Source organism: Perognathus longimembris, chromosome 1 (genome assembly GCF_023159225.1).
Source record: "Perognathus longimembris pacificus isolate PPM17 chromosome 1, ASM2315922v1, whole genome shotgun sequence".
NCBI classification, from domain to species: domain Eukaryota; kingdom Metazoa; phylum Chordata; class Mammalia; order Rodentia; family Heteromyidae; genus Perognathus; species Perognathus longimembris.
Genome location: NC_063161.1, coordinates 54,606,586 through 54,632,936, shown reverse-complemented (window position 1 = coordinate 54,632,936; position 26,351 = coordinate 54,606,586). Strand labels below are relative to the sequence as shown.

General features: G+C 51.7%; 2 protein-coding genes across 4 annotated transcripts in view; one reads left to right on the top strand and one right to left on the bottom strand.

The window, feature by feature from the left end:
- Kcnh3 (potassium voltage-gated channel subfamily H member 3) overlaps positions 1 to 16,079 on the top strand; it is an 18,297-nt gene extending 2,218 nt beyond the window's left edge. The window contains exons 3-15 of the mRNA XM_048364990.1: positions 3 to 137; positions 1,309 to 1,442; positions 1,870 to 2,113; positions 2,744 to 2,901; positions 2,986 to 3,193; positions 7,154 to 7,435; positions 7,938 to 8,137; positions 8,581 to 8,830; positions 10,765 to 10,982; positions 12,790 to 13,121; positions 14,069 to 14,175; positions 15,001 to 15,077; positions 15,179 to 16,079. Coding sequence (XP_048220947.1) covers positions 3 to 137; positions 1,309 to 1,442; positions 1,870 to 2,113; positions 2,744 to 2,901; positions 2,986 to 3,193; positions 7,154 to 7,435; positions 7,938 to 8,137; positions 8,581 to 8,830; positions 10,765 to 10,982; positions 12,790 to 13,121; positions 14,069 to 14,175; positions 15,001 to 15,077; positions 15,179 to 15,775 — 2,942 coding nt within the window. The 3' untranslated portion in view covers positions 15,776 to 16,079. The remainder of the gene's footprint in view (positions 1 to 2; positions 138 to 1,308; positions 1,443 to 1,869; positions 2,114 to 2,743; positions 2,902 to 2,985; positions 3,194 to 7,153; positions 7,436 to 7,937; positions 8,138 to 8,580; positions 8,831 to 10,764; positions 10,983 to 12,789; positions 13,122 to 14,068; positions 14,176 to 15,000; positions 15,078 to 15,178) is intronic.
- Mcrs1 (microspherule protein 1) lies at positions 16,065 to 26,351 on the bottom strand. 3 transcript variants are annotated; one of them, XM_048365012.1, is made up of 15 exons: positions 26,252 to 26,351; positions 24,294 to 24,413; positions 23,646 to 23,784; positions 23,185 to 23,323; positions 22,439 to 22,600; positions 22,210 to 22,319; positions 21,237 to 21,345; positions 20,910 to 21,048; positions 18,057 to 18,132; positions 17,735 to 17,763; positions 17,527 to 17,619; positions 17,261 to 17,343; positions 17,020 to 17,107; positions 16,624 to 16,751; positions 16,065 to 16,513 (listed from the first exon to the last, which is right to left on the bottom strand). In XM_048365012.1, exons 2-15 carry the CDS (start codon positions 24,301 to 24,303, stop codon positions 16,427 to 16,429), a joined length of 1,392 nt encoding a protein of 463 aa, XP_048220969.1. In that variant the 5' UTR covers positions 24,304 to 24,413; positions 26,252 to 26,351; the 3' UTR covers positions 16,065 to 16,426. The 3 variants fall into 3 exon arrangements, with proteins under 3 accessions (XP_048220969.1, XP_048220961.1, XP_048220977.1); XM_048365004.1 differs by having other exon boundaries at positions 23,964 to 24,413; positions 26,252 to 26,345; XM_048365020.1 differs by lacking the exon at positions 24,294 to 24,413 and having other exon boundaries at positions 26,252 to 26,337.

Below are 26,351 nucleotides of genomic sequence, written 5' to 3'. Positions count from 1 at the left end.
AGGGCTTCCGTTCTGGTGTCTTCTGGATGTGATACCCATAAAGAACGAGAAAGGGGAGGTGGCCCTCTTCCTGGTCTCTCATAAGGACATCACTGAAACCAAGAACCGAGGGGGGCCCGACAAGTGGAAGGAGACAGGTGCGTGGGGGTGTTGGTCTAGTTGCTGTAGCTGGGTATTGGGTATCCCAGGCCTGGGCAAAGGCTGTGGCACCCAGTCTGGGCTTGTGAGTCCCTCTCCTTGTGGTGCTCATTGAGTCCCACTCTGGCTGTCTGAGACGCCCATGTGGCTCTCGGAGGGGTGGGAATCTTTTTTCTACATAGATGTGTTCAAACAACGTTGGAGTTTCCAAGATAGCTTGTCAAGCTGGATGCTTGGCTCATTTCTGTGATCCTAGCTACTCAGGAGGCTGAGATCTGAGGATCGAGTTTCAAAGCCATCCCAGGCTCATGAGACTCTTATCTCCAATTAGCAACCCCAGAAAAACTAGACGTGGAGCTGTGGCTCAAGTGGTAGAGCATTAGCCTTGAGCACAAAAGCTCAGGAACAGCACTCAGGTCCTGAGTTCAAGCCCCAGGACTCCCTCCCTCCACACACATAAAGTTAATTTGTTAAAAACTGACAGCAAACTCTGCAGTGCCTGTGAGACACCCTCCCTTCCCCCGCCATGTAGTGAGGTGAAGCACAGATGCATGTGGCACCTTTTCTCCATAGTATATAACTGGGAAGCTCTAGCTAAAACCCTTTGAAATTGTTGTGGTCTTTCTCCTCTGTCTTCCAAAGGTTGGGGTAGGCCTTTGGGCAGGTTATAGAGCTGTTATCAGACACTGCTCCAAGGCTTTTTTGCTTCCTGAAAATTCTGGGTGTTCTCTCCCTTTCTGTTCCTACAAGGTCAATCTTCAGTACCTTTGATCCCTGCACCTGGATCCTGGGCTCCTTCCCTGAGTTCCCATACTTCTATTGCCAGCCTTTTACTAGCTCTGCATCCCTTCCTGTGCCCCTCCTCCACAATCCCTCCCCCAGATCCTTCTTCATAGATAGCTTCCCTTGCCTGGCCAGGTCCCAGCTCTCTCCTGGAAGGAGAGAGGCAGGCTTGGCAGTAGTGTCTGTAAGTAAGTCTGTAAGTCTGTAAGTCATAGGGTTGCCCATTGCTTTGGTTGGCAAGTGACCCAGTAAGGAATACCTAATGCCTCAACTCTAAACAGACAGAATGAATAGTCAGTGAACCAGATTGAATGATTTTATGGATCAGTAACTGGTGTTCTACACCTGAGATCCTACCCTTTCTCTTCATGGGCCTGTCTTTTACAGGTGGTGGCCGGCGCCGATATGGTCGCGCAGGAGCCAAAGGTTTTAATGCCAACCGGCGGCGGAGCCGAGCTGTGCTCTATCACCTGTCTGGTCACTTGCAGAAGCAGCCCAAGGGCAAACACAAGCTCAATAAGGTGGATTGAGCACCAGGGTGTGTCTTTGGGTTTGGGAGCAGGTGAAGGAAGATGGGGAATGGGAACCAAGTCCACTGCAGAGAGATTACCCAAAGGGCCACTCGGGCCCTACCAGCATTCAGGATGAGACTGATTGGTGAGGGGACATCAGGGAATGACATCTAATCCATCATATTCTTGGGCTTGATGGGCATTGGTTCAATCCTGCCTCCACCCTAAGGCCAGCTGTTTGACTTCAGCTAAGCCATTTGATTTGCCTGGCCCTCAGCTTTCAGATCTTTGAAATGGGGTGTCTAATGCCTATGACAGGAGTTGCATTGGGAGTGCAGGAAGAGAAAGGAGATGGATGCCCATCTTGCACAGTGTCTAAACTCAACCTCTGCCAATACTCTTTCCTCCTTGCTTGGACTGGCCATGCTTCACTCAGGGAGTGTTTGGAGAGAAGCCAAATTTACCCGAGTACAAAGTTGCTGCCATCCGGAAGTCACCCTTCATCTTGCTGCACTGTGGGGCACTGAGAGCCACCTGGGACGGCTTCATCCTGCTTGCCACGCTCTACGTGGCTGTCACTGTGCCCTATAGCGTGTGTGTGAGCACAGCCCGGGAGCCCAGTGCAGCACGGGGCCCACCCAGTGTCTGTGACCTCGCTGTGGAGGTCCTCTTCATCCTTGGTACGTGTGTTCTGTATGTCTACCCCACCCCATGCCAGGCACCCTTGGGCTTTGATAGGAGCCAGCTATATGACTTTCTGCACCCAACAGTGCCTCCTGATTTTGACCCGTGAGCTTTAAAGTCAGACTTCGATTCTAAACATAGCTTTGCTTCCAAATGATCCAGTCATAGCTTCTACAAGTCTCAATTTCTCCTTCTGTAAAATAGGCATAGCAATATGTGCCTGCTAGAGTTACTGTGATAGTTCAGATCAAATGTGTAAAGATCCTGCAATGGGATTAATAACTGAGCCAAAGCTGGGCCCTGGTGACTCATACCTGTAATCCTAGCTATGTAGGAGGCTGAGATCTGAGGATCTGTTTGTAGCCATTCAGGGCAGGAAAGTCCATGAGACATTTATCTCCACTTAACTACCAAGAAATGGTAGAGCTGTGGCTCGAGTGGTAGAGTGCAAGTTTTGAGCAAAAAAGCTAAGAGGCAATGCTGAGGCCTTGAGTTCAGGCCCCAACACACATACACACACACACACACACACACACACACACACACACACACTCACACAGAGCAGGTTCCTTGTGGTAAAGATCTGCTTACTACTTCATGCTGACACCCACCTGGATTCCCCACAGATATTGTGCTGAATTTCCGCACCACATTTGTATCTAAGTCGGGCCAGGTGATATTTGCCCCCAAGTCCATTTGTCTCCACTATGTCACCACCTGGTTCCTGCTGGATGTCATCGCAGCGCTGCCCTTTGACCTGCTACATGCCTTCAAAGTCAATGTGGTTAGTATGGCTGGGCCAGGGGGGTGGGATTTGGGTTGGTACTCATAGAGCTGGCCTGAAATGACCTCCCTCCCCCCATCTCAGTATTTTGGGGCCCACCTGCTGAAGACCGTGCGTCTACTGCGTCTGCTGCGCCTGCTACCACGGCTGGACCGGTACTCTCAGTATAGCGCTGTGGTACTGACCCTGCTCATGGCTGTGTTCGCCCTGCTCGCCCACTGGGTGGCCTGCGTCTGGTTCTACATCGGCCAACGGGAGATTGAGAGCAGCGAATCGGAGCTGCCAGAAATTGGTACTGAGGCAGGGGGTGGGAGCTTTCATGCCAGAGGAGTGATGCCAGTGTTAGACAAGGGTGTATAGTGTGTGTGAGGGCCACCACTACATGGTGACCACTGTGGAGACAGCTTGACGGGCTTCCTGGGGAGTCCCAAGCACCCATCATGTCCTCTTGGTGATCCAACCTTTCTCACATTCCTTAAGCTCTGGCCCACTGTGCAGGACAGGCCAGGAGCCACAGCGTTCTCAGCTCCCTCTGATGCCACTTTCCCTCAAGCTACCTTGGCTTCCCAGGCCCGGGCCCCACTCTTGTCTCCTGGGACCTGTATCTGTCTCCCTGGAGCACCTGCTTCCACTTCCTCCTCGAGCCTAAAAGGCAGGCTTTTCTGCATCCCCAGCATCTTCCCTCTCCTTCATTTCACCTCCACTGCCACAGCTCCTCCCTCTGCTCGCCACCCACTCAGTCTTAACTCCTGCTACGAGGGTTTCCACCCCCACCTCTCTACCCAAAACGTCTCCGGAAGGTTGGGATGACCTTCTGGGGCCAAACTTTGGTTCCTGGTGAAGTTGCTATAGTACCCAAATCTGCCAGCTACATTCCCTCTTGCCATGTGAGGTATAGCCCAGTGCTGCGCTTATTAGAGTCCCATGGACTCCTGCAGGCTTTTATTCTCACTTGTCTTCTTTCCTGGCCATTCCACCAAGATATAGTCTAGAAATATCTCTACTTACCTCCTTCCCCTTATGAGAGCCATCTTGTTCATCTGTTTCCATGCCCTTCCACACTCGTCGGCTTTGTAGTAACTGACCATTTCCACCTGCTCAGATGGCTTCTGTTGGGGTCTGCTTCTTGGTGGGGTCCATCTTAGAAACCCATTCTGATCAGTTCCCCCAGGGTGCCAAGGCTCCTGTGAATCCTTTCCCCTTGCCACATGCTCAGAGACTGGCAGATGCCCACAGGGCCCACTTGGCTATTCCCCTGAGGGCTCTAGTTGCTGAGCATGTGGAAACCCAGACAATCCCTCAATGTCGGCTCCTTGGCACCTATCCTTCCCATGGGGAGTCTGTAGTGGAGGCTGCTGAGGGGTCAGCACATTTCCTGACCTCATCTCTGCCCGCTCCAAACTTGCCTGGCACCCCAAATTCCTGGGTTAGGCCTCACTCCCTACAATAGGCACAGACACTCTGGGTCCTTTGTTCCCACCATTGCATGGGGTTTGCTATCTGATAGCAGGAGTATCTCTAGTACACAGTGTTAAATGCCTGCAATCCTAGCTACTTGGGAAGCTGAGGCAGGAAAGTTCAAGGCCAGCCCGGGCAACTTAGGGACACCTTTGCTTGGCTCTGGATGCAATCAACAATACTGAAGACAAAAAAAAAATGTCTCTGGTTCCCAGAGTGGCTCTGGATCCAACCATGATAAGCATGGTGATGTGGCTGGTGACTCTTTTTTTGTTGTTAGTTGTGGGGCTTGAATTCAGGGCGTGGACACTGTCCTTGAGTTGGTTTTTATTTTTGTTTTTGTCAGTCCTGGAGCTTGAACTCAGGGCCTGAGCACTGTCCCTGGCTTTTTTTTTGCACAAGGCTAACACTCTGCCACCTGAGCCACAGCATCACTTCCGGCCTTTTCTGGGTATGTGGTGCTGAGGAATCGAACCCAGGGCTTCATGCATGCTAGGCAAGCACTCTACCGCTAAGCCATACTCCCAGCCCTGTCCTTGAGTATTTTTACTCAAGGCCAGTGCTCTACCACTGAGAGCCACAGTGCCACTTCTGGTTTTCTGGTGATTAATTAGAGATAAGAATCTCACAGACTGTCCTGTACGGGCTGGCTCTGAACCCTGATCCTCAGATCTCAGCCTCCTGAGTAGCTAGGACTACAGGTGTGAGCCACTGGTTCCCAGTGGCTGATGATTCTTGATAGTTCTTCCACCATTGACCCCCAAGTTACAGAATGCTGTTTGGAGCTGGTACCGGTCCACATTTACCAAACCCCAGCCTCCCTTGAATCCAGCCTTAAAGGGGAGGTGAGGCTGGGAGTGGGTGCTGCTGGACAGCTCTGTCTGCTAGGAGGCACCTCTGTGTGCTTCTATGCTTTGGTCCCATGGTGTGGGCAGAGATCCCTACCCATTGTCCACTTCGTCCAGTTGAGAGGGGCTGAGTGTTCAACTGTGCTAAATACTAAAAGAGACAGCTCTGTGAAAACTACCAGCTTCCACAAGAGCCCTGGCTAGCCTGACTGTTCTTGTGCAGAGGCTCCATTCTGGCATTAGCTCCAGGGCTCAAAACTGGAAGAAGAGAACCCTCTCCCCACTCCCCTCTGTCTCATTGTTTTCTACTATTCCAGCCTCAGCTCATATACTTTAGGAGTGCCTCTTCTAAATTTAGCTCATTGCCTTTCCCTGATAAGGCATGACCCTCTCTTGCTTTCTCTGCATCAAAACCCTTCCTTTTCCTTGAGACCAAGCAAGTCTGTCTCCTGCTGAAGCCCTTTAGACCTGGCTTAGAGCACTTAGGTTCGAGCCCCCTTGTGTGGCGCCTCTGGAGTGTAGCTCTTTACCTCTGGTGGTTACATGCTCTTCTGCACTGGAGTCTGCAGAAAGTTCCTGGCTTAGTGGGGTGGATAAGAACAGAGATGTGGGGTACACATGACACAGCAGAAGGCATTGGGGGGAGTGTGGCACAGAGTTCTTCCTCAGCCTGCTGCATTTGCCTATATTCCATTTTCCATCAGCCAGTCTGCCCTCTTTCCCTCTTCCGATGGGTCCCACCCAGCACCCTAGACCTTTCACAGCCCCCAGCCAGGGGACTTCCGGAAGTCATGGGCTTGTGAAAGACCCCCAGTACCAAGCTTTACCTTGTGCCAAGGCATGGGGCTGAGGGGATGGGACAAATTCAGCCTCTGCCTGCCTTCCAGCGTAGTTAGGCCAGCCTGTGTGTGTATGTGCATGGAAGTGTGTATGTGTACACATGCACATAGGCCCTAGTGCATAGGCCCTAGAGGGGACCTGCCTGCAGCCTATGTGCAGTGCCACCCCAACCCTCCCGCACATCCATGTTCAAGTCCCTCATGTCATTGTCTCTCTCAAATGTGGATAGGCCTTTTCAGTGTGAGTGACCATTGTTGCGTCTGGCATCTGTAGAATCCTCACATATGTATCCTTGTTTTCTTTTCTTTCTTTCCTTCCTTCTTTCTTTATAAATTTTTTTTTTTTGTCGGTTGTGGTGCTTGAACTCTGGGCCTGAGCACTGTCCCTGAGCTCTTCAACCCAAGGCAGCACTCTGGTTTTCTGGTGTTTAACTGGAGATAAGAGTCTCACAGACTTTCTTGCCTGGGCTGGCTTTGAACTGTGATCCTCAGATCTCAGTCTCCTGAGTAGCTAGGATTACAGGTGTGAGCTACCGGCGCCTGGCTGTGTCCTTGTTTTCTTGATTGTGCAAGACACTCTTCTGCCATATCGTGTGTGTTCCCATCCTTATGAGTGTACTGGACAGCACCTTCTAGAGATTGTGTGGTTTGTGTGGATGTGGGGAGGGTTGAAACTGAATAGGGCAGAGAGGGGAGGCCTGCAAGGGCAGGTAGCTTAGTGTAGAGGTGATGACTTCAGCCATCCAGACTTGGGGGCCAGTCTATGGCTGAATGCAGCCAGTACAACCCTCTTCTTGCCTCTTTGCCCCTCTAGCAATCCCATCCTTCTGACTCATTCCCAGAGCTTAGTGTCTGAAATTGGGAATGAGGGTCTCCTTGTTCCATCTGCAGCTCGAGGAAGACTGAGCTGGGAGGTGGCTTCTCTGTGCTTGCCCTACTGAGGTTGTGGAAACTGAGAGGAGTGTGATGGACTGGGGCGGGGGAGGGGGACGAGGTAGGAGAGCACAGAGATGGACTGCATCTTGCTGTCTCCCACCCTCAGGATACCTGCACCCTTAGAGCAGCAATTGTGCCCTGCCTGAAGCGTGCCCCTTCTCCCCTCCCCAGGCTGGCTGCAGGAGTTGGCTCGACGACTGGAGACCCCCTACTACCTAGTGGGCCGAAGCCCTACTGGAGGGAACAGCTCTGGGCACAGTGACAACTGCAGTAGCAGCAGCACGGATGCCAATGGGACAAGTCTGGAGCTCCTGGGTGGCCCGTCGTTGCGTAGCGCCTATATCACTTCCCTCTACTTCGCACTCAGTAGCCTCACCAGTGTGGGCTTTGGCAACGTGTCTGCCAACACAGACACTGAGAAGATCTTCTCCATTTGCACCATGCTCATTGGTGGTGAGGCGGAGTGGGGTGGGGCTTCTAGGACCTTCTCCAGCCTGTAGATCCAGGATCTCCTCCCTTTCACCTTCCTTGAAGCAAATGGTTTTTCCCTGGGCTGGGAGAAACACCATGCTACACAGGGCTCAAGCGCCCTGCCTAGGAGTTCCAGGGTAGAGAGGAAGCAGAGCACAGGTGTGCCCAGCATGGCATCAGGATGGGCCAAGCCAGACTCTTTTTTTGTGTGTGCCAGTTCTATGGCTTGAACTCTGGGCTTGAGTGCTGCCTTTGAGCTCCTTTGCTCAAAGATAGTGCTCTACCACATGGGCCACAGCTCTACTTATGGCTCTTTGGGGAGTTAATTAGAGATAAGAATCTCATAGGCCCAGCTGGCCTCGAACCTTGATCCTCAGATCTCAGTCTCCTGAGTAGTTAGGATTTACAGGCATGAGCACTGGCACTTGGCACCAAGCCAGATTCTAAAAGGCCTGTAGGTGACCTTCTTGCCATCCTCCCCCAGCCCTGATGCACGCCGTAGTGTTTGGGAATGTGACGGCCATCATCCAGCGCATGTACGCCCGCCGCTTTCTATACCACAGCCGCACCCGTGACCTGCGTGACTACATCCGCATCCATCGCATCCCTAAGCCCCTCAAGCAGCGCATGTTGGAGTACTTCCAGGCCACGTGGGCTGTGAACAACGGCATCGACACCACGGAGGTGTGCTGGGGCCTCCTGGTCCTTCCACCTTTGTTTTCTTGAAGGATTCATACTTAGCCCGAAGGATCAAGTGGGGTGGGTGAGGAAAGCAGAGTTCTGGCTCCCTGCTTCCACCTCTCTTTCAGAGACAGCCACATGGGACAGGGCAACCAAGAATGCTTGGAGGCCATTCTCAGCCCTTGCTAGGTCTGTGAGCTCTAGCTGTGCTCCATGATATGTGAGCCTGAAGCCTGGAGGAGGAAAGAGGCAGTTCAGGGGGACTAAAGGGACTTTGAGGGACACTGAGGCAGCCCCTCTGGGGGGGCTCCAGCCTGTGCCACTTGACATCATGCAGGAGACTTTGGGATCTTCTTGCTCCTGAGGCTGGCCAGGGTATAGAGAGGGCTGGCTGGAGGGGTTTGCTCTTCTGCCATCCACAACTCTCCCTGCCTGCTTGCCCACAGCTGCTGCAGAGCCTCCCAGATGAGCTTCGCGCGGACATTGCCATGCACCTGCACAAGGAGGTCTTGCAGCTGCCACTGTTCGAGGCTGCAAGCCGAGGCTGCCTGCGAGCACTGTCCCTAGCTTTGCGGCCTGCCTTCTGCACACCGGGCGAGTACCTCATCCACCAAGGCGATGCTCTCCAGGCCCTCTACTTTGTCTGCTCTGGCTCCATGGAGGTGCTCAAGGGTGGCACCGTGCTTGCCATCCTAGGTTTGTGTGGGTCATGGAGGGCATGAGGGCCCCTGGATGGGTGGGGGACATGCCCCTCCTCTGCAGAATGTCAAGGACAGCCTTTTAAGAGGACCAAATGTATGAGGGGACAAGAGAACTAACACTTCCTATGAAAATGGAAATCGTCGGGTGCTGGTGGCTCACGCCTGAAATCCTAGCTCCTCAGGAGACTGAGATCCGAGGATCACAGTTCAAAGCCAGCCCAGGTGGGAAAGTTTGTGAGATTCCTATCTCCAGAAAAAAATACCCCCACCTCAAAAAAAAAAAGCTGGAAGTAAAGCTGTGACTAAAGTGGTACAGTGCTGGCCTTGAGCAAAGGAAGCTCAGGACAGCAACTAGGACCTGAGTTCAAGCCCAGGACCAGCAAAAAACCAAACAAATCCCACAACAACAACAAAAAACCAAGCTGGGTATAGTGTTTACAAATGTAATTCTAGCTACTCTGGAGATGGAGGAGGCGGAGGTAGGAGGATCCCAGGCCAAAATACAAGACACTGTCCAAAAACTAAAGCAGGGCTGGGGAGATAGCCTAGTGGCAAGAGTGCCTGCCTCGGATACACGAGGCCCTAGGTTCGATTCCCCAGCACCACATATACAGAAAAACGGCCAGAAGCGGCGCTGTGGCTCAAGTGGCGGAGTGCTAGCCTTGAGCGGGAAGAAGCCAGGGACAGTGCTCAGGCCCTGAGTCCAAGGCCCAGGACTGGCAAAAAAAAAAAAAAAAAAAAAAAACTAAAGCAAAAAGAGCTTGGGGTCTAGCTGGGCTCAAATGGTAGAATGTCTGCCTAGCAAGCAAAAGGCCCTGAGTTCAATCTCCAGTACCACCAAAAAAATAAAGCAGGGACTGGGAATGTGGCTTAGCAATAGAGTGCTTGCCTAGCATGCATGAAGCCCTGGGTTCCATTCCTCAGCACCACATATACAGAAAAAGCCGAAAGTGGCACTGTGGCTCAAGTGGTAGAGTGCTAGCTGTGAGCAAAAAGAAGCTCAGGGACAGTGCCCAGGCCCGGAGTTCAAGCCTCAGGACTGGCAAAAAGAAAGAAAGAAGGGGAGGAAGGAAGGAAGGAAGGAAGCAAGTAAGCAAGCAAGCAAAAGCTCATGGACTCAGGCAGGTGCAGCTTCTCTTACAAAGAAGAGGCCAGACTGGGGAGGGTGAAGCAGCCTGATATTTTCACTGGGCTGCACAGGGCACTCAACACCCATCCCTGGACAACCTATACCTGAGTCACTTAAAGAAGTGAACTTGAAAAACAAAATCAGATTTATTTATTTATTTATTTATTTATTTATTTATTTATTTATTTATTTATTTACTGGTCCTGGGTCTTGGATTCAGGGCCTGGGCCCTGACCTTATGCTCTTTTTGCCCAAAGACAGCACTCTACCACTTAAACCACAGTTCCACTTCTGGCTTTTTCTGTGGTTAATTGGAGATAAGAATCTCACAGACTTTCCTGCCCAGGCTGGCTTTGAACCACGATCCTCAGATCTCAGCCTCCTGAGTAGCTAGGATTACAGGTGTGAGCCACAGGCATCATCACCCAGCCAAAATCAGATCTTGAGGTCTCCTATAGCTACTACAATGAAAAAAATTGGGATGGTGTCTGGGAGATTGGCGGACTTAACTAACAGATTATTTTTGAACCACTAGAACTGATGACTGTTCAGTCTAAGAGCTAAGATGTGGAGGTTTTAGTGTCAGATGCAGTTGGGGAAGTTGATCCTGGATGTATTTGAGAATCTGGATCTCAAGGCTCTCAAAGCCAGTAAGGCAGGGAGCAGGAGTGAGGCCATGACCTGAGCTTTTCTGCTTCTTCCTGTCCCTTGAAATCTTCACCTTGGGAGATGGGTGGCTCACCTCCCCTTTTCCAGCAGTGAAGGGTTAGGGCTTGCTGACATCTATTTTCTCTCCCCAGGAAAGGGCGATCTGATTGGCTGTGAGCTGCCCCAGCGGGAGCAAGTGGTAAAGGCCAATGCTGATGTCAAGGGCCTGACATACTGCGTCCTGCAGTGTCTGCAGCTGGCTGGGCTGCATGAGAGCCTCGCACTGTATCCTGAGTTTGCTCCACGCTTTAGTCGTGGCCTCCGAGGGGAGCTCAGCTACAACCTGGGTGCTGGAGGAGGCTCTGCGGAGGTGAGGGTGCTGGGTACGTGTATGGAGAGGCTTGAGTGATGGAGCTGATGAGGATAGGGTTGGGAAAGACATGGCATGCTATGAAAATTCCCCCTCCCCCCAGGGCAGAGGTCCACACTGTCCTTCCACATATATACCATACATGCATTGCCTTATTTATTTAACTTTTATTTTTTTGGTACCAGTCCACGGGCTTGAACTTAAGGCTTGAGTGCTCTTCCTGAGCTCTTTTTGCTCAAGAGTAGTGCTCTAGGACTGGGAATGTGGCATAGTGGTAGAGTGTTTGCCTAGCATCCATGAAGCCCTGGGTTCGATTCCTCAGAACCATATAAACAGAAAAAGCTGGAAGTGGTGCTGTGTTCCACTATACTACCACTCTACCAGTAGTGGTAGAGCACTAGCCTTGAGCACAGAGAGGCTCAGGGACAGAGCCCAATCTCTGAGTTCAAGCCCCAAGACCAGAAAAAAAAAAAAAAAGTAGTGTTCTACTACTTAAAGCCAACATTCCACTTTTGGCTTTTTTGGGGGGGATTAATTGGAGCTAAGAGTCTCACAGACTTTCCTGTCCACATTGGCTTTGAACAGGCATGAGCCACCAGCACCCAGCTCTACTGCCTTAGCCATCCCTCTCTGACACCCATCTTAGCCACCCCATCTGAGACATCTGGTCCTGTTCAAAGCAAAGTTTTAGGTGAAGATAGCTGAATACTCTAGTTCTGATGAATTTTGGGGTTTTCGTGGATTATGTCATTACTTCCAAACCAGCCTGTATGTGTGTGTGTGGTGTGTGTTGGTACTGGGGTTTGAACTCAGGGTCTAACCACTCTGCCTTAGCTTTATCACTCACTCAACAATGGTACTCTAACATTGGCAACAGCTCTACTTCTGGCTTTTTGGTGGTTATTTTATTTTATTTTTTTTGCCAGTCCTGGGCCTTGGACTCAGGGCCTGAGCACTGTCCCTGGCTTCTTCCCGCTCAAGGCTAGCACTCTGCCACCTGAGCCACAGCGCCCCTTCTGGCCATTTTCCATATATGTGGTGCTGGGGACTTGAACGGAGAGCTTCATGTGTAGGAGGCAAGCGCTCTTGCCACTAGGCCATATTCCCAGCCCCTGGTGGTTATTTTTGTTGTTGCTATTGTTTCAGTCCTGGGGCTTGAGTTCAGGGTTTGGGAGTTGTCCCTGAGTTTTGCTAAAAACAAAACAACTCTACCATTGGCAACAGCTCCACTTCTGGCTTTTTGATGGTTAGTGTCTCATGGACTTTCCTGCCTGGGCTGGGTTTGAACCTCGAGCCTCAGATCTTAACCTCCTGTGTAGCTAGGATTGCAGGTGTGAGCCACTAGTGGAGTGCTCAGCCTCAAATGGTCTTTTAATATTGCATTCTCTTGGATAGTTCTGCTAGTCTGAGGACCAAGAAGAGGGTGGTATGTCCACAATTATGGGGCAGCTAAAGCCTTCAGAGCTTGGTAGCTTCATAGTGGCGACAAATGCACGTCAGCTCCCGAGTAGGCCTTTCTGTAGCAGGCGTGGGGAACCTCCAGCCCACAGGCTGTATAAGGCCTGCGAAGTCAGCTGTCCATGGCCCGTCTACTTGTATTGATAATTCTGTGTGACCTTTAACGATGTTACAAATATCCAACTGGCCCTTAGCAGAAGGTTTCTCCATTCCTCCTGGTTGCAGTAATTGGTTATTCTGTTTAATAAAGAGGCCTCGTTTGCTCTAGGGGATGCTATGCCTTGCTAGGGGAGGTGATGGACACAGCAGTGGCCATCCACATCAGTTCCCTGTCCCCCACTATCTCCAGGTGGATACCAGCTCCCTGAGTGGCGACAACACTCTCATGTCTACACTGGAGGAGAAGGAGACAGATGGGGAGCAGGGCCCCACAGCCTCCCCTGCCCCAGCAGATGAGCCCTCCAGCCCCCTCCTGTCCCCTGGCTGCACCTCGTCATCCTCAGCTGCTAAGCTGCTGTCTCCACGTCGAACTGCACCCCGACCTCGTTTAGGTGGCAGAGGGAGGCCAAGCAGAGCAGGGGCTTTGAAGGCTGAGGCTAGGCCCTCTTCTCACCCACGGAAACTCGAAGGGCTGCAGCTGCCCCCCATGCCATGGAATGTACCCCCGGATCTGAGCCCCAGGTGAACCGGCCCTATACCCCAATGGCAGGATGGTGGTGATAATGGGGGCCCCAGCTGGTATATCCCCACCCTGAGCCTGAGCCCTGCATCCCATCTTCACTATCACTTTTTTTTTTTGCCAGTCCTGGGGCTTGGACTCAGGGCCTGAGCACTGTCCCTGGCTTCTTCCCACTCAAGGCTAGCACTCTGCCACTCGAGCCACAGCGCCACTTCTGGCCATTTTCTGTATATGTGGTGCTGGGGAATCGAACTCAGGGCCTCATGTGTATGAGGCAGGCACTCTTGCCACTAGGCCATATCCCCAGCCCCCCCCCTTTTTTTTTGGCCAGTCCTGGGGCTTGGACTCAGGGCCTGAGCACTGTCCCTGGCTTTTTCTTTTTCTCAAGGCTAGCACTCTGCCACTTGAGCCACAGCGCCACTTCTGGCCGTTTTCTGTATAAGTGGTCCTGGGGAATTGAACCCAGGGCCTCATGTATATGAGGCAAGCACTCTTGCCACTAGGCCAAATCCCCAGCCCCCCAGTTGTTGTTTTTTTTTTTTTATATCGCTATGTAGTCTAGTCTGCCCTTGAACTCTAATCCTCCTGCCCCAGTCTCCTGAGTACTGGGATCACAGGTGTGCACCACTGCACCCAACTCCATCCTTCATCTTAATTCCTCCCTCCCTGCATGCCCGAGCTTGCTTCCTCCAGGAATTCCTCCAGACTGCCCCATTCTCTGTTGGTGTGAAGTTTACCCTGCTCTGAACTCTTGGAGTTTTGCACTTAAACTTGCTTCCTGAGCTAAAATGCAAGCATAGAAACTAGGCATTAGCTTTCTCTTGGGAGCTTCAGGTTCTCTGAGCCACTGGTACCTCTGTGTGGACAACAAAGCATCTTGTCCCCTATAGTATCACAGTGGTTGCCTGTCAGCTGATTTGTTATTCTGTTTGTCTTCTTGGGTCCACAGGGTTGTAGATGGCATTGAGGATGGCTGTGGCTCTGACCAACCCAAGTTCTCTTTCCGAGTGGGTCAGTCTGGCCCAGAATGTAGCAGCACCCCCTCCCCTGGACCAGGTACTGCGCTTGGGGAAGAGTACGTTGGTGGGTTGGCCCTGTGCCCTGCGGGCCCTTGAGCATTTTAGAGAAGCTGAGAGAGGGAGATGGCCCGGAAGCCTCACCCACATCGTGTGGTTTGCATGGGGCTTTGGTGGTGAAGTCCAGCTTGGGACCAAGTATCAGCCTTCTGGCTGTTGAACTTGCATCTCTAGCTCAACTTTCTGTTGTGCATGTTGAGTAAGAGCATGTAAATTGGGCAAGGTGGCACAAGCATTAATCCCAGTTACTTGGGATGTGGTGAGGCCAGCCAGGCAGAAAAGCTCACAGGCTCCACCTCAACCAACTGCTGAGTACAGTGTGGTACATGTTACCCTCAACAACACAGGGAAGTATGAGAAGCAGCAGGCTGGCCAGGGCATAAAGTGAAACTCTACCTCAAACATAATGGGAAGGGAGGCTAGAGGCAGCAAATCCAAGGTTGAGCAAAAAAAAAAAAAAAAAAAAGGACAAAACTATTAGCATGATGTGTGGCTCACTGGAAGGACAGAGGGTTGGGGGACTAGGGTTGAAACTGGTTCTTTGAGCCAGGCAGACTGAAAAATGAACAAAGAACTCCCAGCAATGTCCATCTCCCTGCAGGATGGAAGGGAGGGAAGTCTTGAGTGTTGACTCAGGACTTCTGGGAGGTCTTTCTTGCCCTTGGTGGTTTGAGCAGCAGAAGGGGGTTGTGATTGGAGTCTGGTCCTGCCTGGTCAATGTGATCTGTTCTAATGTAACCAGGGCCTGGATCCCACACTGCCTGTCATGTACCAGGCCTGGTTGATAAGCCCACGCTCTCCACAGAGAGTGGCCTGCTTACAGTTCCACTTGGACCCACTGAGGCGAGGAGCACAGACACACTGGACAAGCTGCAGAAGGCGGTGGGTGAGGGCAGGGTGATGGCAGGGAGGGGAAGGGCAGGGGATGCTGTATAACCGTGGAATGGCTGACACACTGGCCTCACCTCCTCCCTACTCTGAAGGTGATGGAACTGTCTGACCAAGTGCTGCAGATGCGAGAAGGGCTGCAGTCACTCAGACAGGCTGTGCAGCTCGCCTTGGTGCCCCAGGGAGAAGGCCCGTGTCCTCGAGCATCGGGAGAGGGTCCGTGCCCAGCCAGTGTTTCTGGGCTCCTGCAGCCTCTGCGTGTGGACACTGGAGCATCCTCCTACTGCCTGCAGCCATCAGCTGGCTCCGTGTTAAGTGGGACCTGGCCCCATGCTCACTCAGGGCCCCCTCCCCTCATGGCACCCTGGCCCTGGGGTCCCCCAGCATCTCAGAGCTCCCCTTGGCCTCGATCCACAACTTTATGGACCTCCACCTCAGAATCAGAGCCCCCTGGCTCTGGAGAACTGTGCTCTGAGCCCAGCACCCCAGCCTCACCTCCTCCTGAGGAAGGAGCTAGGACGGGGCCCCCAGAGCCGGTGAGCCAGGCTGAGGCTGCCAGCACTGGAGAGCCCCCACCAGGAACGGGGAGCCAGGCCTTGCCCTGGGACCCCCACAGTCTAGAGATGGTGCTTATTGGCTGCCACGGCCCTGGTACAGTCCAGTGGACCCAGGAAGAAGGCACAGGGGTCTGATTGCCAGCCCACGTTCAGTACTGCAGACACTTGTACTTGCCCAACCTCAGGACTCTAAGCTGATCAATGGCTCAATACAGTTGCTGGAGAAGAGCTTGGCCCTGGATCTCAAGGGTATGCTGGGGCCAGTGGTCCACAGGTCCTACTTCTGGGCGCTCCTCTGCCTGCTTTGCTGACCACCTCATCCTGCTCTGCAGGCTGCGGCAGAGGACAAAGAGGAGCTCTGCTGTCCCTTGCATGTGCCCCTGTCTCTACCTGTCCTTACATTTTTTATATTAAAAAAATAAAGTACTTTGGAACTCGGGTACATTTTATTTACAAAAAAAACCCCAAAACGAAAACAACAAAGGACAAGTGTGAAGCCAATCCACTGGAGATAGGAGTGAGGATGGCAATTGGGGAGAGAGGATGGTCTGTGGAGAGGCAGGGAGGGGCTCTGGCTCTAGGGAGGCATAGGGTTCCAGCCTCTCCTGGCTTCCCATGGCCTGCCCACCCTGCCTCAAAGGGCCTGCCTCAACGGGCCAGCAGCTTGACCTCCCACTATCCACACTGAGCAGAAGGGTTTTCCAGAAGCCTGAGTTCCCAGCTCAAGGGGCTGGAATGACAAGGAAAACTGAGGCCAGAGAAAACTCCAGTTCCTGCTACCACTCTTCACTGTGGTGTGATCTTGGCAGCCTCGGCCCGGATAAGGGCAATAAGGTCCTGGTTGATGAGGAAGACAAAGCGCAGGCTGGCAATCTGAGTGGAAGAGAGAGGCGACTCAGGACAAAGGTGGGACCAGGGCCACAGACCAGCTTGCCACACTCCAGGTAAGGAACCCTGGCCTCTCCACCTTTCTCCCAACTTACCTCCACCACAGAATTGTTACTGAGGCGCCACTTGGAGCCACACAGCACAGGCCGTCCATCAATATAGATGGGCCTTCGGCCCTCATTGGCAATAAAGAAGTCTCCATTATTCTTCAGCTTGATGACACCTGTGGGTCAGAAGAAAAGGGATGATGGAATAGGGAAGGTCAGAAGACAGCCAGAGGCCTCCAGGTCCATCTCTGCTGCCTGGGGACAGGGGCAGCAAGAAGGCACCTAGAACTCCAAAGTTAAGAGATCTGGACCATTTCCTTCAGTTCCCTCAACTAGTCCATACGGGTTCCCCTCAGACTCCAAGTCCCAGGGCAGGAAAGGGCAGTCAGAAACTGGGTAAACACTTCAACATGGCTTATCACTGGACAGTAGGGTGGAGGGTACCTTGCTTGCGGGAAATCTTCCAGGCTGGACCTTCCAGAGACAAGTCCACATCAATCTGGTTATCCTTGGTAGCTCTGCCCAAGGTGATCTGGAGAAATGGGGCAAGTGAGGGCTGGGCCCTGAGCAAGAAGGTGTGGAGGTCTATGCTGGCCAAAGAGAGATGAGGAATCAGGGACCAGACAAAGGGCAGTGACAGAGGAGGGATCCATCAGCCAGGAAGGGCAGGGAGGGACTGCCTCACCTCTCGTGAGCGCATCAGGTACCGCACCATGCGACCCCGCAGCACTGCCAGTGTCTGGTTGTCAAAGTCCGGAGAGCTCATGCCTGGGGGAACAGCAGGGTTAAGAGGGGCCCATATGAGGGCATGGGTGAAAGGCAAGGAACAGGCAAGGTCTGTCAGCGACAGGAGTTGGGGCCTGGAAACGGCTACATCCAGCTAGGCAACGAGAGATGTGGTAAGGTGAAGGATGCTGAAGGGTGCACATACTCTCGCTCTGGCCTCCTCACCTGTAATGCTGTCTACTAGCACCTGCCACTTGTGCAGCTCCTGTTCCAGCTGTCGGATCTCTCTCTTCTGGCGTCGGTCAGCCACTGTCAGCTCTAAGGTGAGGTTAGGTATACGGGTAAGGAAAACACCAGCATCTGGTACTGGTACTGGGCCTCTCCACTCCAGAAAGAGCTTGCACCACCCTTTGCGCCACCAGCGCGCACTCACCATGCTCCAGGACCTCATCGCGCATGTCCCTGAGGTATGAGGAGAAATCAGGCCCAGTGTCAGCTTATCTGCTTACCGGCATCCCTGAACCCCCTTCCACCAAGTGGCCCAGAAGGCCATTGGGCCCTGGCTGAGCTACCTTCTCCAGGGTTGGGCGGGAATAAGGGGGAAGCAGCAAGCCTAAGTGGTTCCCACGGGAGAGAGTATGGCAGTGACCCTGAGCACAGCCACTGTAATGTGAGGCCATGCCACTTGGGCTGCCTGGGTGCCCTACCAACTGAGCATGGCACCCTCTATCCCACTCACGGACCTAGCTACTCACTTGAGTTTACTATCATCAATCAGGTCCTCTGCGTCGGAGAAGTTCAGCACTTGGTCCCCCTTGGGCAGTGGCTGCACTGAACAAACAACAGAGAGGTGAGTGTCAAGGGTCATACCCCAGCCCTAGCTGCTGAACAGAAAGAGCCAGAACTGGAAAGGAACGTGGTCCTGATGTGGCACAAAGCATCCTGCACCTAGCTGGAGGGGGGGGGGAGGTGGTTCTATCCGTGAAAAGAAATTAAACTGACTTCTGCAAGGGCTCTTGAGCATGTGAAAGGCTCTGCATTACAGCTTTGCACTGAGAACAAGGGAGACACTACACTTAGCTCCATTTTACAGATGAAAAAACAGATTCAGGAGGGTGAGTTAAACCATCTGACTCTAGTTTGAGCACAGCCAGCACTCAAATTTGGTGCTTCAGCCTTTCCTGCTATGCCGTGCAAGGCTAGAAGCATGTGCCGGTGGGAGCTGCCCTGCCTCAAGACAGCATTGTTCAATGTGTAGGTCATGACCTACTCAATGGTCATGACACTAGCTTCATTTAAAGAATGAAGTGAAATAGGATAAGGAATATTAGAGACCAATGAATATGTTCACAATCAATACTGTTTCATGACAAGATTTTCTGTTTTTTTTAATTTCCTGATGAACATACAAAAAGGCCAGGGTGCTCAGAATCTGAGAATGAAAACAGCCCTTTTGGCCAGCTGTGCTGGGACTGCAGTGCTGCTCTGTAGCAGGTGACAGCTAAGGGAATGAGCTGCACAGGAGCCATACATGCTCCTTTTCCTCTGCCCTTTAGCTAAGACTGTGGGGGAGATGAGCGGGGTGCTCATCTCCACCAACTTCCTCTCCTTCAGGGCTGCCTGAAATCTTGAGCCTAATAAGCAACTGACTTGGCAGCTTTTGCAGACCACCGGGTCCCAGGGCTTCCAGCTCTAAGCAGCAAAGCAGAAACGAAATTTCCACATATAGAGATTCATGGAGGAAAACAATGTAACCTTTAAGATAAAGCTTGCAGTTAACAAAATACTTCCAAAATAGTGATAAAGGGGCCAGCTTTAGAAGTAAAAATAAATTCAAAGCTGGGCACCGGTGGCTCACATCTGTAATCCTAGCTACTCAGGAAGCTGAGATCTGAGGATGGTGGAAAGCCAGCCCAGGCAAGAAAGTCCACGAGACTCTTATCTCTAGTTACGCACTAGAAAACTGGGAGTGGTGCTGTGGTTCAAGTGGTAGAGCAGTAGCCTTGAGCTGAAGAGCTCAGGGACAGCACCAAGGCCCAGAGTTTAAGCCCTTCGACCGACAAAAAATGAAAATAACAAATAAAGAAATGCATCTAGTGAACTGACAAAAAAAAAATAAAGAATAAATAAATGCATCTAGTGAACATTCCCTCTGAGATGATGGCCGAGGCTGGGGAAGAAGCAAAATTTAAGAAGTTGCAAAAATGAAGTGGGTGGCCCTGGACCACAAAAACCAGAGGTCCTTAGGGGAGAAAGTGGGGCCTCCCTTTGTGAGGCAGATTTCCTACAATCCTTCTGCAGGAGTATCTTTTCTTAACCAGAAGCTGCAGGATCCTGGGAGCAGGGTGAAGGGCATGGCTGAAGCTTAATTTTCAGAATGGCGTGAAAAACTATGTGAAGTGGAGCAGGCAGGGGCAATGAGGCAGGAAGGGTGGGACTGCACTACGGACGTCAGAATCTCACTGCAGGGTTTCTGCAGTTTAGCCAGCCTGCTTGAGTGTGGGCTGGTGAAAGTAGAGGGACAGCAGAGACACCAAAACCTGAGGGATACTAGGCAGTGCAGAGTTCATAAAAAAAGGCAGGAGAAGAGAGATGGCAATGGGAAAGAAAGCTTAGAAAAAGTGGTTACTATCTTTAGGGTGGGGAAAAAGAGGAGAGGTGAACAGACAGGGAGACTTGTACATTTTGCTCCTATCTGAAAGAATGTACTAGGCTGGGTGCCAGAGGCTCATGCTTATAATCCTAGCTACTCAAGAGGCAGATATCGGGAGGATCACAATTGGAGACCAGACTAGATGAAAAGTTCAGGAAATTCCATCTCAACCAAGAGCTGGACATGGTAGGTGCTTGTCATTCAAACCACTGAGATTGGGGAGAATCACAAATCCAGCCCAGCACCTGGAAGTTAATGTACTTGTTATCCCAGCTATGGTGGGGAGTATAAGTAAGCAGGTCGCAGTCCAGTCCCATGCCTAAGGCAGGAATAATAAAATAACCAGAGCAAAAAGGGCTGAAGTTTCAAGCAGTAGAACACCTGCCTAGCAAGGGCAAAGCCCTGAGTTCCATCACAGTATTGCCTATGCACCCATATACATACATATTGATTTACACTAGGTACTATTTTTATGTCAAGAAAAACTAAATTAGAAAAAGATATGGACCATGTAATCTTATGCCTGTAATCTTAGCTACTCGGGAGGCTAAGATTTGAGGATCGAGGTTGGAAGCCAGTCTGGGCAGGAAAGTCCATGAGACTTATCTCCAATTAACCAGCCAAAAGCTGGAAGAGGATCTGTGGCTCAAGTGGTAAAATGCTAGCCTTGAGCAAGCAAAGAAGCTCAAGAATAGTGTCCAGGCCCAGAGTTCAAGTCCTTGGACTGGCCAAAAAAAAAAAAAAAAAAAAGATATGGCAGACAACTACTTTTGGCCCAGCTATAATGCAGTTGGACTACCTATACCATGATACCAAAGCCCATTCCAGCTGTTCCTTCCCCTTATGGATGAAAGTAGTTTCTGTTGCAAAGTGAAGCAACTAAAGACTATTCTAGAACACTTGCGGGGAACAATTCATGCCTGCCTGCTCACAGTGCCAGCTCCTGGGGTTTTACCTGTCTGGTCTTCCAGCAGGTAATACTGCTTCATGAGCTGCCAGTGGGCCTGCAGAGCCTTGGCGGTACGGGCCAGGTAGAAGGCATCAGGGTGTCTGTGCAACAAGTCCTGAAAAGTCTCCAAGGTAGGCTGGCTGGTCTGAAGGTGAGAAACATTCTGTATGTCTGCACTTTCTTACTCCCACCTCTGCCTTCCCACCTTTCCCTCTGCCTCAGGCCCCCACATGAGCTGAAAGAAACAAGTCACTAGGATCCTCTTGAGGCCTGTTACCAAAGGTCCTGTCCTGCAGTTAAATATGCAGGGAGTGCCCGAGCCCTCAGCCTTACCGATCCTACTTTACTCAGCAGCTGCTCCTCAGTTTTGCTAAACAGGGCCTTGCTCTGGATGGCTGCAATGGCCTCTGGGTGCAGTTGCCTCATGGCCTGGCAGGCTAGTCTAGGCACAAGAAGAAAGAGAGGGCAGGATTAAAGAGAGCTGTCAAGGAACCTGGTGTTTCTACTTTCTTAAAACCTGTAGGCTTTTAAGATCCAGAATCTAGATGTGGGGTCCTCAATAGGAGAGCCTAAGTCTTAGCCGCAACACCATGGGACAAATGAATATGTAGGCAACTCAGGAAACAGAGGCTCTTGTGCTCTTAATTCCAGTCCTGAGGTACATCTGAGGCGAGATGCTGCTCCCTCCCTGTCTCCTTACTTGGCTAAAGCTGACACCCACTAGTAATCGCCTACACCACCTGTTTGCCAAGCGGAGGCCAGCCTAATTCCCAGTCTATCGGGGCTACAGTTTAAGTGGTGTAGGAGTCTGTGGGGGAGTAGAAGATGGGTGATAAGAATCCAATGAAGTTTTGAAGACATTAAACTAAGTGATCTGAGGAGAAGGAAGAGTGTGGAATATGTGTGCATGAGCTTATTTGAAACTAGCTGTTAAAGCTAGAAGGGGACTTGGTGTTGTTCTGTTCCAACTCCCTCAACCTATAAGGAAGAAACCGTGGGAGGTCAGTGTGGAAAGGTTGGATGGTGACCTGCCTAAAGTCACAGTGTGGTAGAACTGAGGTTCCTAGCACTTGTGTGGGCATTCTCTCTCAGACACTTCTCTGCTTTCAGACTCTTCTGCTTCTGGCATCAAGCCAGGACTAGTGGAGCTGGAGGCAGGAAGGAGCTTCGCTGGGAAGTCTGTCTAGTCCTCAAATCATCCTGCAATGCTGACTCCCAAGCCCCTTCCTTGGCCCTGGTACAGTTTGGCCCTCTTGTACCAGCAGCCAAATTCTTGTAACCCCAGTACTGAGCCAGTCCCACTCACTTGGAGATAACAGGATCGTAGAGCAGGGCGTACCAGCGCTCCTGGACTTCCCGAAGGGTGAAGCGGCAACTGAACTTCACACCCAGGTGGACAGATGTCAGGTCATTGGTCTGCAAGGCCCCAGAGGCAGAGGTTCCAATCTCAGCATTGATACAAGCCCTTCCCATGTCACCCCCAGGGTTGGGCTAAACCAGAAAAAAGGACCCTAATCCTGTGGTGGACCAATTACCTGCAAGACAGCATTGATGAGCAAAAGGTCATCTGCAGGCTTCCAGCGGCCTAGATCCTTGGTCACCTGAAGCGGCTGTTTGCTTTTCTTCACACGCTTGGTGAGTCCAGGGGCTGGGGCAGGGCTGGGTGGCACAGGAGTGTTGCTAGGGGCCTTGGATACCTGGGCATAAGACAGGATTGCAATAGACTCAAAGCTGGCATCAGGATGGCTGGGGCTACAAGCCTAGAGCATCATGTATTGTGGGGCAGCTGCAGCCTCAGCCAACAGGAAGCAAAGCAGAGCTCAGCTTTCCAATATCCATCCCCCACCAAATTAAACTGACATAATCCTTGACCATATGGGGTCTTCTCTTTGCTAGTGGTACCCTCAACCCGAGAATAGAGAGTGGGTGGGGATGATACCAGGAAAACACTCTTGCTGATGCAGTGTCTGGGGCCAGAGCAATGCCACCTGGGGGTTATTTTTACACCCTGCAAAGCTGGGAACAAGCTGTCTGCTCCCAGAATAGATGCATGCTCCCTGCCTCCCACACGGAATGTGATACAGGATGCACTGGGAGGGTAGTGGGTGCAGCAAGAAAGGGAATAGGGAGAGAGGGGAGGGAGGGAGGGACCTGGGGTGGGGGCTGGGACAGACCAGTCCTCACAGCCTCCTCTGCAGGGCTCTTGGCAGCTGGCAAAGGATCTGGGAAAATAAAATCTAGTGCTCTCCCCTCCTCCTAGCCGCCTCTCCCAGTTCCTTACCTTCTTCTTTTCACTGGAGGAGGGCTCACTCCCAGAACAGCGTCCTGGTTCTACCCCACTGGTTCCTTTTGCCCGGGTAGAGGACTTTGCCAGACTGCTCTCCACCAGCTCATCATCAAACTTCTTCCTCTTGATGAACCTGTAGAGGGTCCCATGTAGTAGCTAACTTGTCCCACTGCTTTCACCAGCCACCAGTCTAGCTCAGTGGTCATGGAACTGTCACATGTTGGCCCTCTGAGATGACAGCTGACTGTACACACACACACTTTATGTCAGAGAATGAAGATCTCCCTCCCCTGCCCTCAATGACTTGGAAGGAGACTAACAGGGATAGGAAAAGCTCAAGGCTCTGCTTAGACCCCTATGGGACTCAGGTCAGGGATCCAACCATTCTCTGACCTGAGCTCTAATTCAATGAAATAGACCTTCTTTGTCTCCTCGTCCCTCTGAACTTTGGCTACCTGGAGGAGCTTCTCCGTTTAGGGATGGTTCCCAAAGCCTGGGAAGATGCTCGCTTCTGCCCTGCCAATGACTCTTCATCCTCTGAGCGGCTAGCAGTGCCTGATGCCATCACAGATGAATCTAGCAGCCCTTGAGAATCTAGAAAAAGAGAAATGGTAAACTAAGGCCTCCCAAGAGTCTGGAGCCTCCAGCCTCTGCACATTGGATCCCTCCTCAGCCCCTTCTGCCAGCCTTCTCGACCCCTCCCCTGCCTTCTTGACATTTGAGGTTTTAAGGTGGGAGTTCCTTGGCCATCCAGATCCCATCTGGGCTCAGACCTGGCCCAGACCTTCCACGCTGGGCAGCTGTCCCGGTGCCACGTGTCATGTTGCGCAGCACATGGTGCTCAGGTCAGACTGATGATGCCGACACACCGGGCTCTGGGCATAACTGTTCCCTCTGCCATCAAAATGCAGCGTGCCAAAGAGCAGCAGCTCAACAGCAAGTCAGTCAATTGTGGCTCTGCCGAGAGGTACGTGGGTGGTGCTGGCCCAGGGGGAGGTGGCAATGCCCAGCCAGGACCGAAAGACACACGTGCCAGGCACAGGGTGGAATCAGCAGATGCTTGATGCCCGGGCATTTGGGGAGCTGGCCTGGCCTCATACTACCTTTGTCCATCCTCTTACAGTCCCAAAGCCACGGGTTCCAAACCACAGGGCTAGGAGGAAGGGTCCCACAGGCTCATCCAAGGAGTCTGACCAGGTGAGCTTAGAAGATGAGAGAAGATTCTGCAAAGGAAAAATGAGGCTCACTGAGGCTCAGGTTTTTGACTGGCAGCCTCATCTCAGATGGAACAGGCTCCTGCCCCCCACAGTCTTACAAGCTAGGTAAGACAGGAAGTGAAATGAGGCATAATGATGTATTCTTAAAATTAGCCTTTGAAACCTGTAGCTCTTCAAGGGCTAGAGTGCACGTGTGAACCCCTGGATTGCATTTCCCAGGATTACAAAAATCAACAACAGGCTGGGAATGTGGCCTAGTGGTATAGTGCTTGCCTAATATACACGAAGCCTTGGGTTCGATTCCTCAGCACCACATATATAGAAAAAGCCAGAAATGGTGCTGCGGCTCAAGAGGTAGAGTGCTAGCCTTGAGCAAAAAGAAACCAGGGACAGTGCTCAGGCCCTGAGTTCAAGCCCCAGGACTGGCAAAAAACAAAACAAAACGGGGCTGGGGATATGGCCTAGTGGCAAGAATGCTTGCCTCATATACATGAGGCCCTGGGTTCAATTCCCCAGCACCACATATACAGAAAATGGCCAGAAGTGGCGCTGTGGCTCAAGTGGCAGAGTGCTAGCCTTGAGCAAAAAGAAGCCAGGGACAATGCTCAGGCCCTGAGTCCAAGCCCCAGGACTGGCCAAAAAAAAAAAAAAAAAAAGACTTAAAAACAAAACAAAACAAAAATCAACAACAAAACCCCACAAAACTAATGGTAGTTTTGTGAAAGTTACTGACACTTTCAAGAATACAATCTAAGCTGTAAACTCCAGAAAAATGTACAAATACATACTATTTATTTTAGGGGGTTCACAGACTTAGCTAATTCAACTCAGAAGTGCTAGGGTAAGCATTATGACTACAAACTGGAAAGAAGTTTCTTGGCTCACTCTTTTTTTTTTTTTTGCCAGTCTTGGGGCTTGGACTCAGGGCCTGAGCACTGTCCCTGGCTTCTTTTTGCTCAAGGCTAGCAGTCTACCACTTGAGCCACAGCACCACTTCCGGCTTTTTCTATATATGTGGTGCTGAGCAATCGAACCCAAGGCTTCATGAATATAAGGGGAGAGGCGAGCACTTTACCACTAGGCCATATTCCCAGCACCTCACTTTTTTTTTTTAATCATTTTTCTCAGGTCAAGGTAGGGAAAAGAAAATATTTTTTTTCCTCTCCCACTTAAAAGCTTTTGCGAAGTGTGCGGTACTTTGTGGAAGATAAAAAAGTGGTTTGAGAACTGCGTGACCCATCAGTGGCCCCTCTCTCCAACAACTCAAAAGACAGGTATTGGACTTACACCCTTTCTAACCAGTCTTAGTGAACTGTTCTGGCTCTGCCTCCAGGTGGGCTGCTAGTCGTGACCGGAAGTTGCTGAGGGGAATGTTGACACCAAGAGTAAAAAGGCCGGATCCCCTCCGCAAACTGAGGCAAAGTCTGCGCCCTCCTTTCCCGCCCTCCGCCCTTTCTTCCGCGAGAGCACCGCCAAGGTGCGGGATTGGAGCAACGCTAGTTTGAGGTGCTTAGGGTCTGAGTGGTGACGAAGTCGGCTAAGTAAGTCAAAGTATAATTCCAAAGGAAGCCGACACTCTCGTGGGCTGGTCTAAACCAGACAGGCGTGGTCAACTTCCAAGCTCACTCTCATCCCAGCTCCTGCAAGCCTCTGGTACGCATGCGTGCCACTACGGGCCAGATTCCAGGCCAGCCCGACCCACGCATGCGCAGGTTTTCGGGGCGCTACCGGGGCGGGGCCCAAGCCTTGTAGGGGTGAGGGGTTGTCCCTCGTGGCACTCTGGGAAACATCATTCCACCCCCAGCTCTACTCAGAACCCGCAGAGCCGAATTTCGAGGTCTCACCATTCCTAGGCTTCCAGCTCCAAAAGTATCTCCGCGGCGACAGCAGCAGCCGCAGGGCCAAAGCCGGCTTCCGTGAGGCACGTCCACTTCCGGGTTACGA

What these genes read in the sequence shown, in the direction of transcription:
- Mcrs1 (XM_048365004.1), bottom strand. Translation starts at nt 24,012, where the DNA reads ATGACACGTGGCACCGGGACAGCTGCCCAGCGTGGAAGGTCTGGGCCA. An exon ending in CCTGCTGGAAGACCAGACAG is followed by an intron (nt 18,133 to 20,909) that starts GTAAAACCCCAG and finishes TTGTTTGTTCAG; the next exon opens with TGCAGCCACTGCCCAAGGGG. An exon ending in GTAACAATTCTGTGGTGGAG is followed by an intron (nt 16,514 to 16,623) that starts GTAAGTTGGGAG and finishes TCTTCCACTCAG; the next exon opens with ATTGCCAGCCTGCGCTTTGT.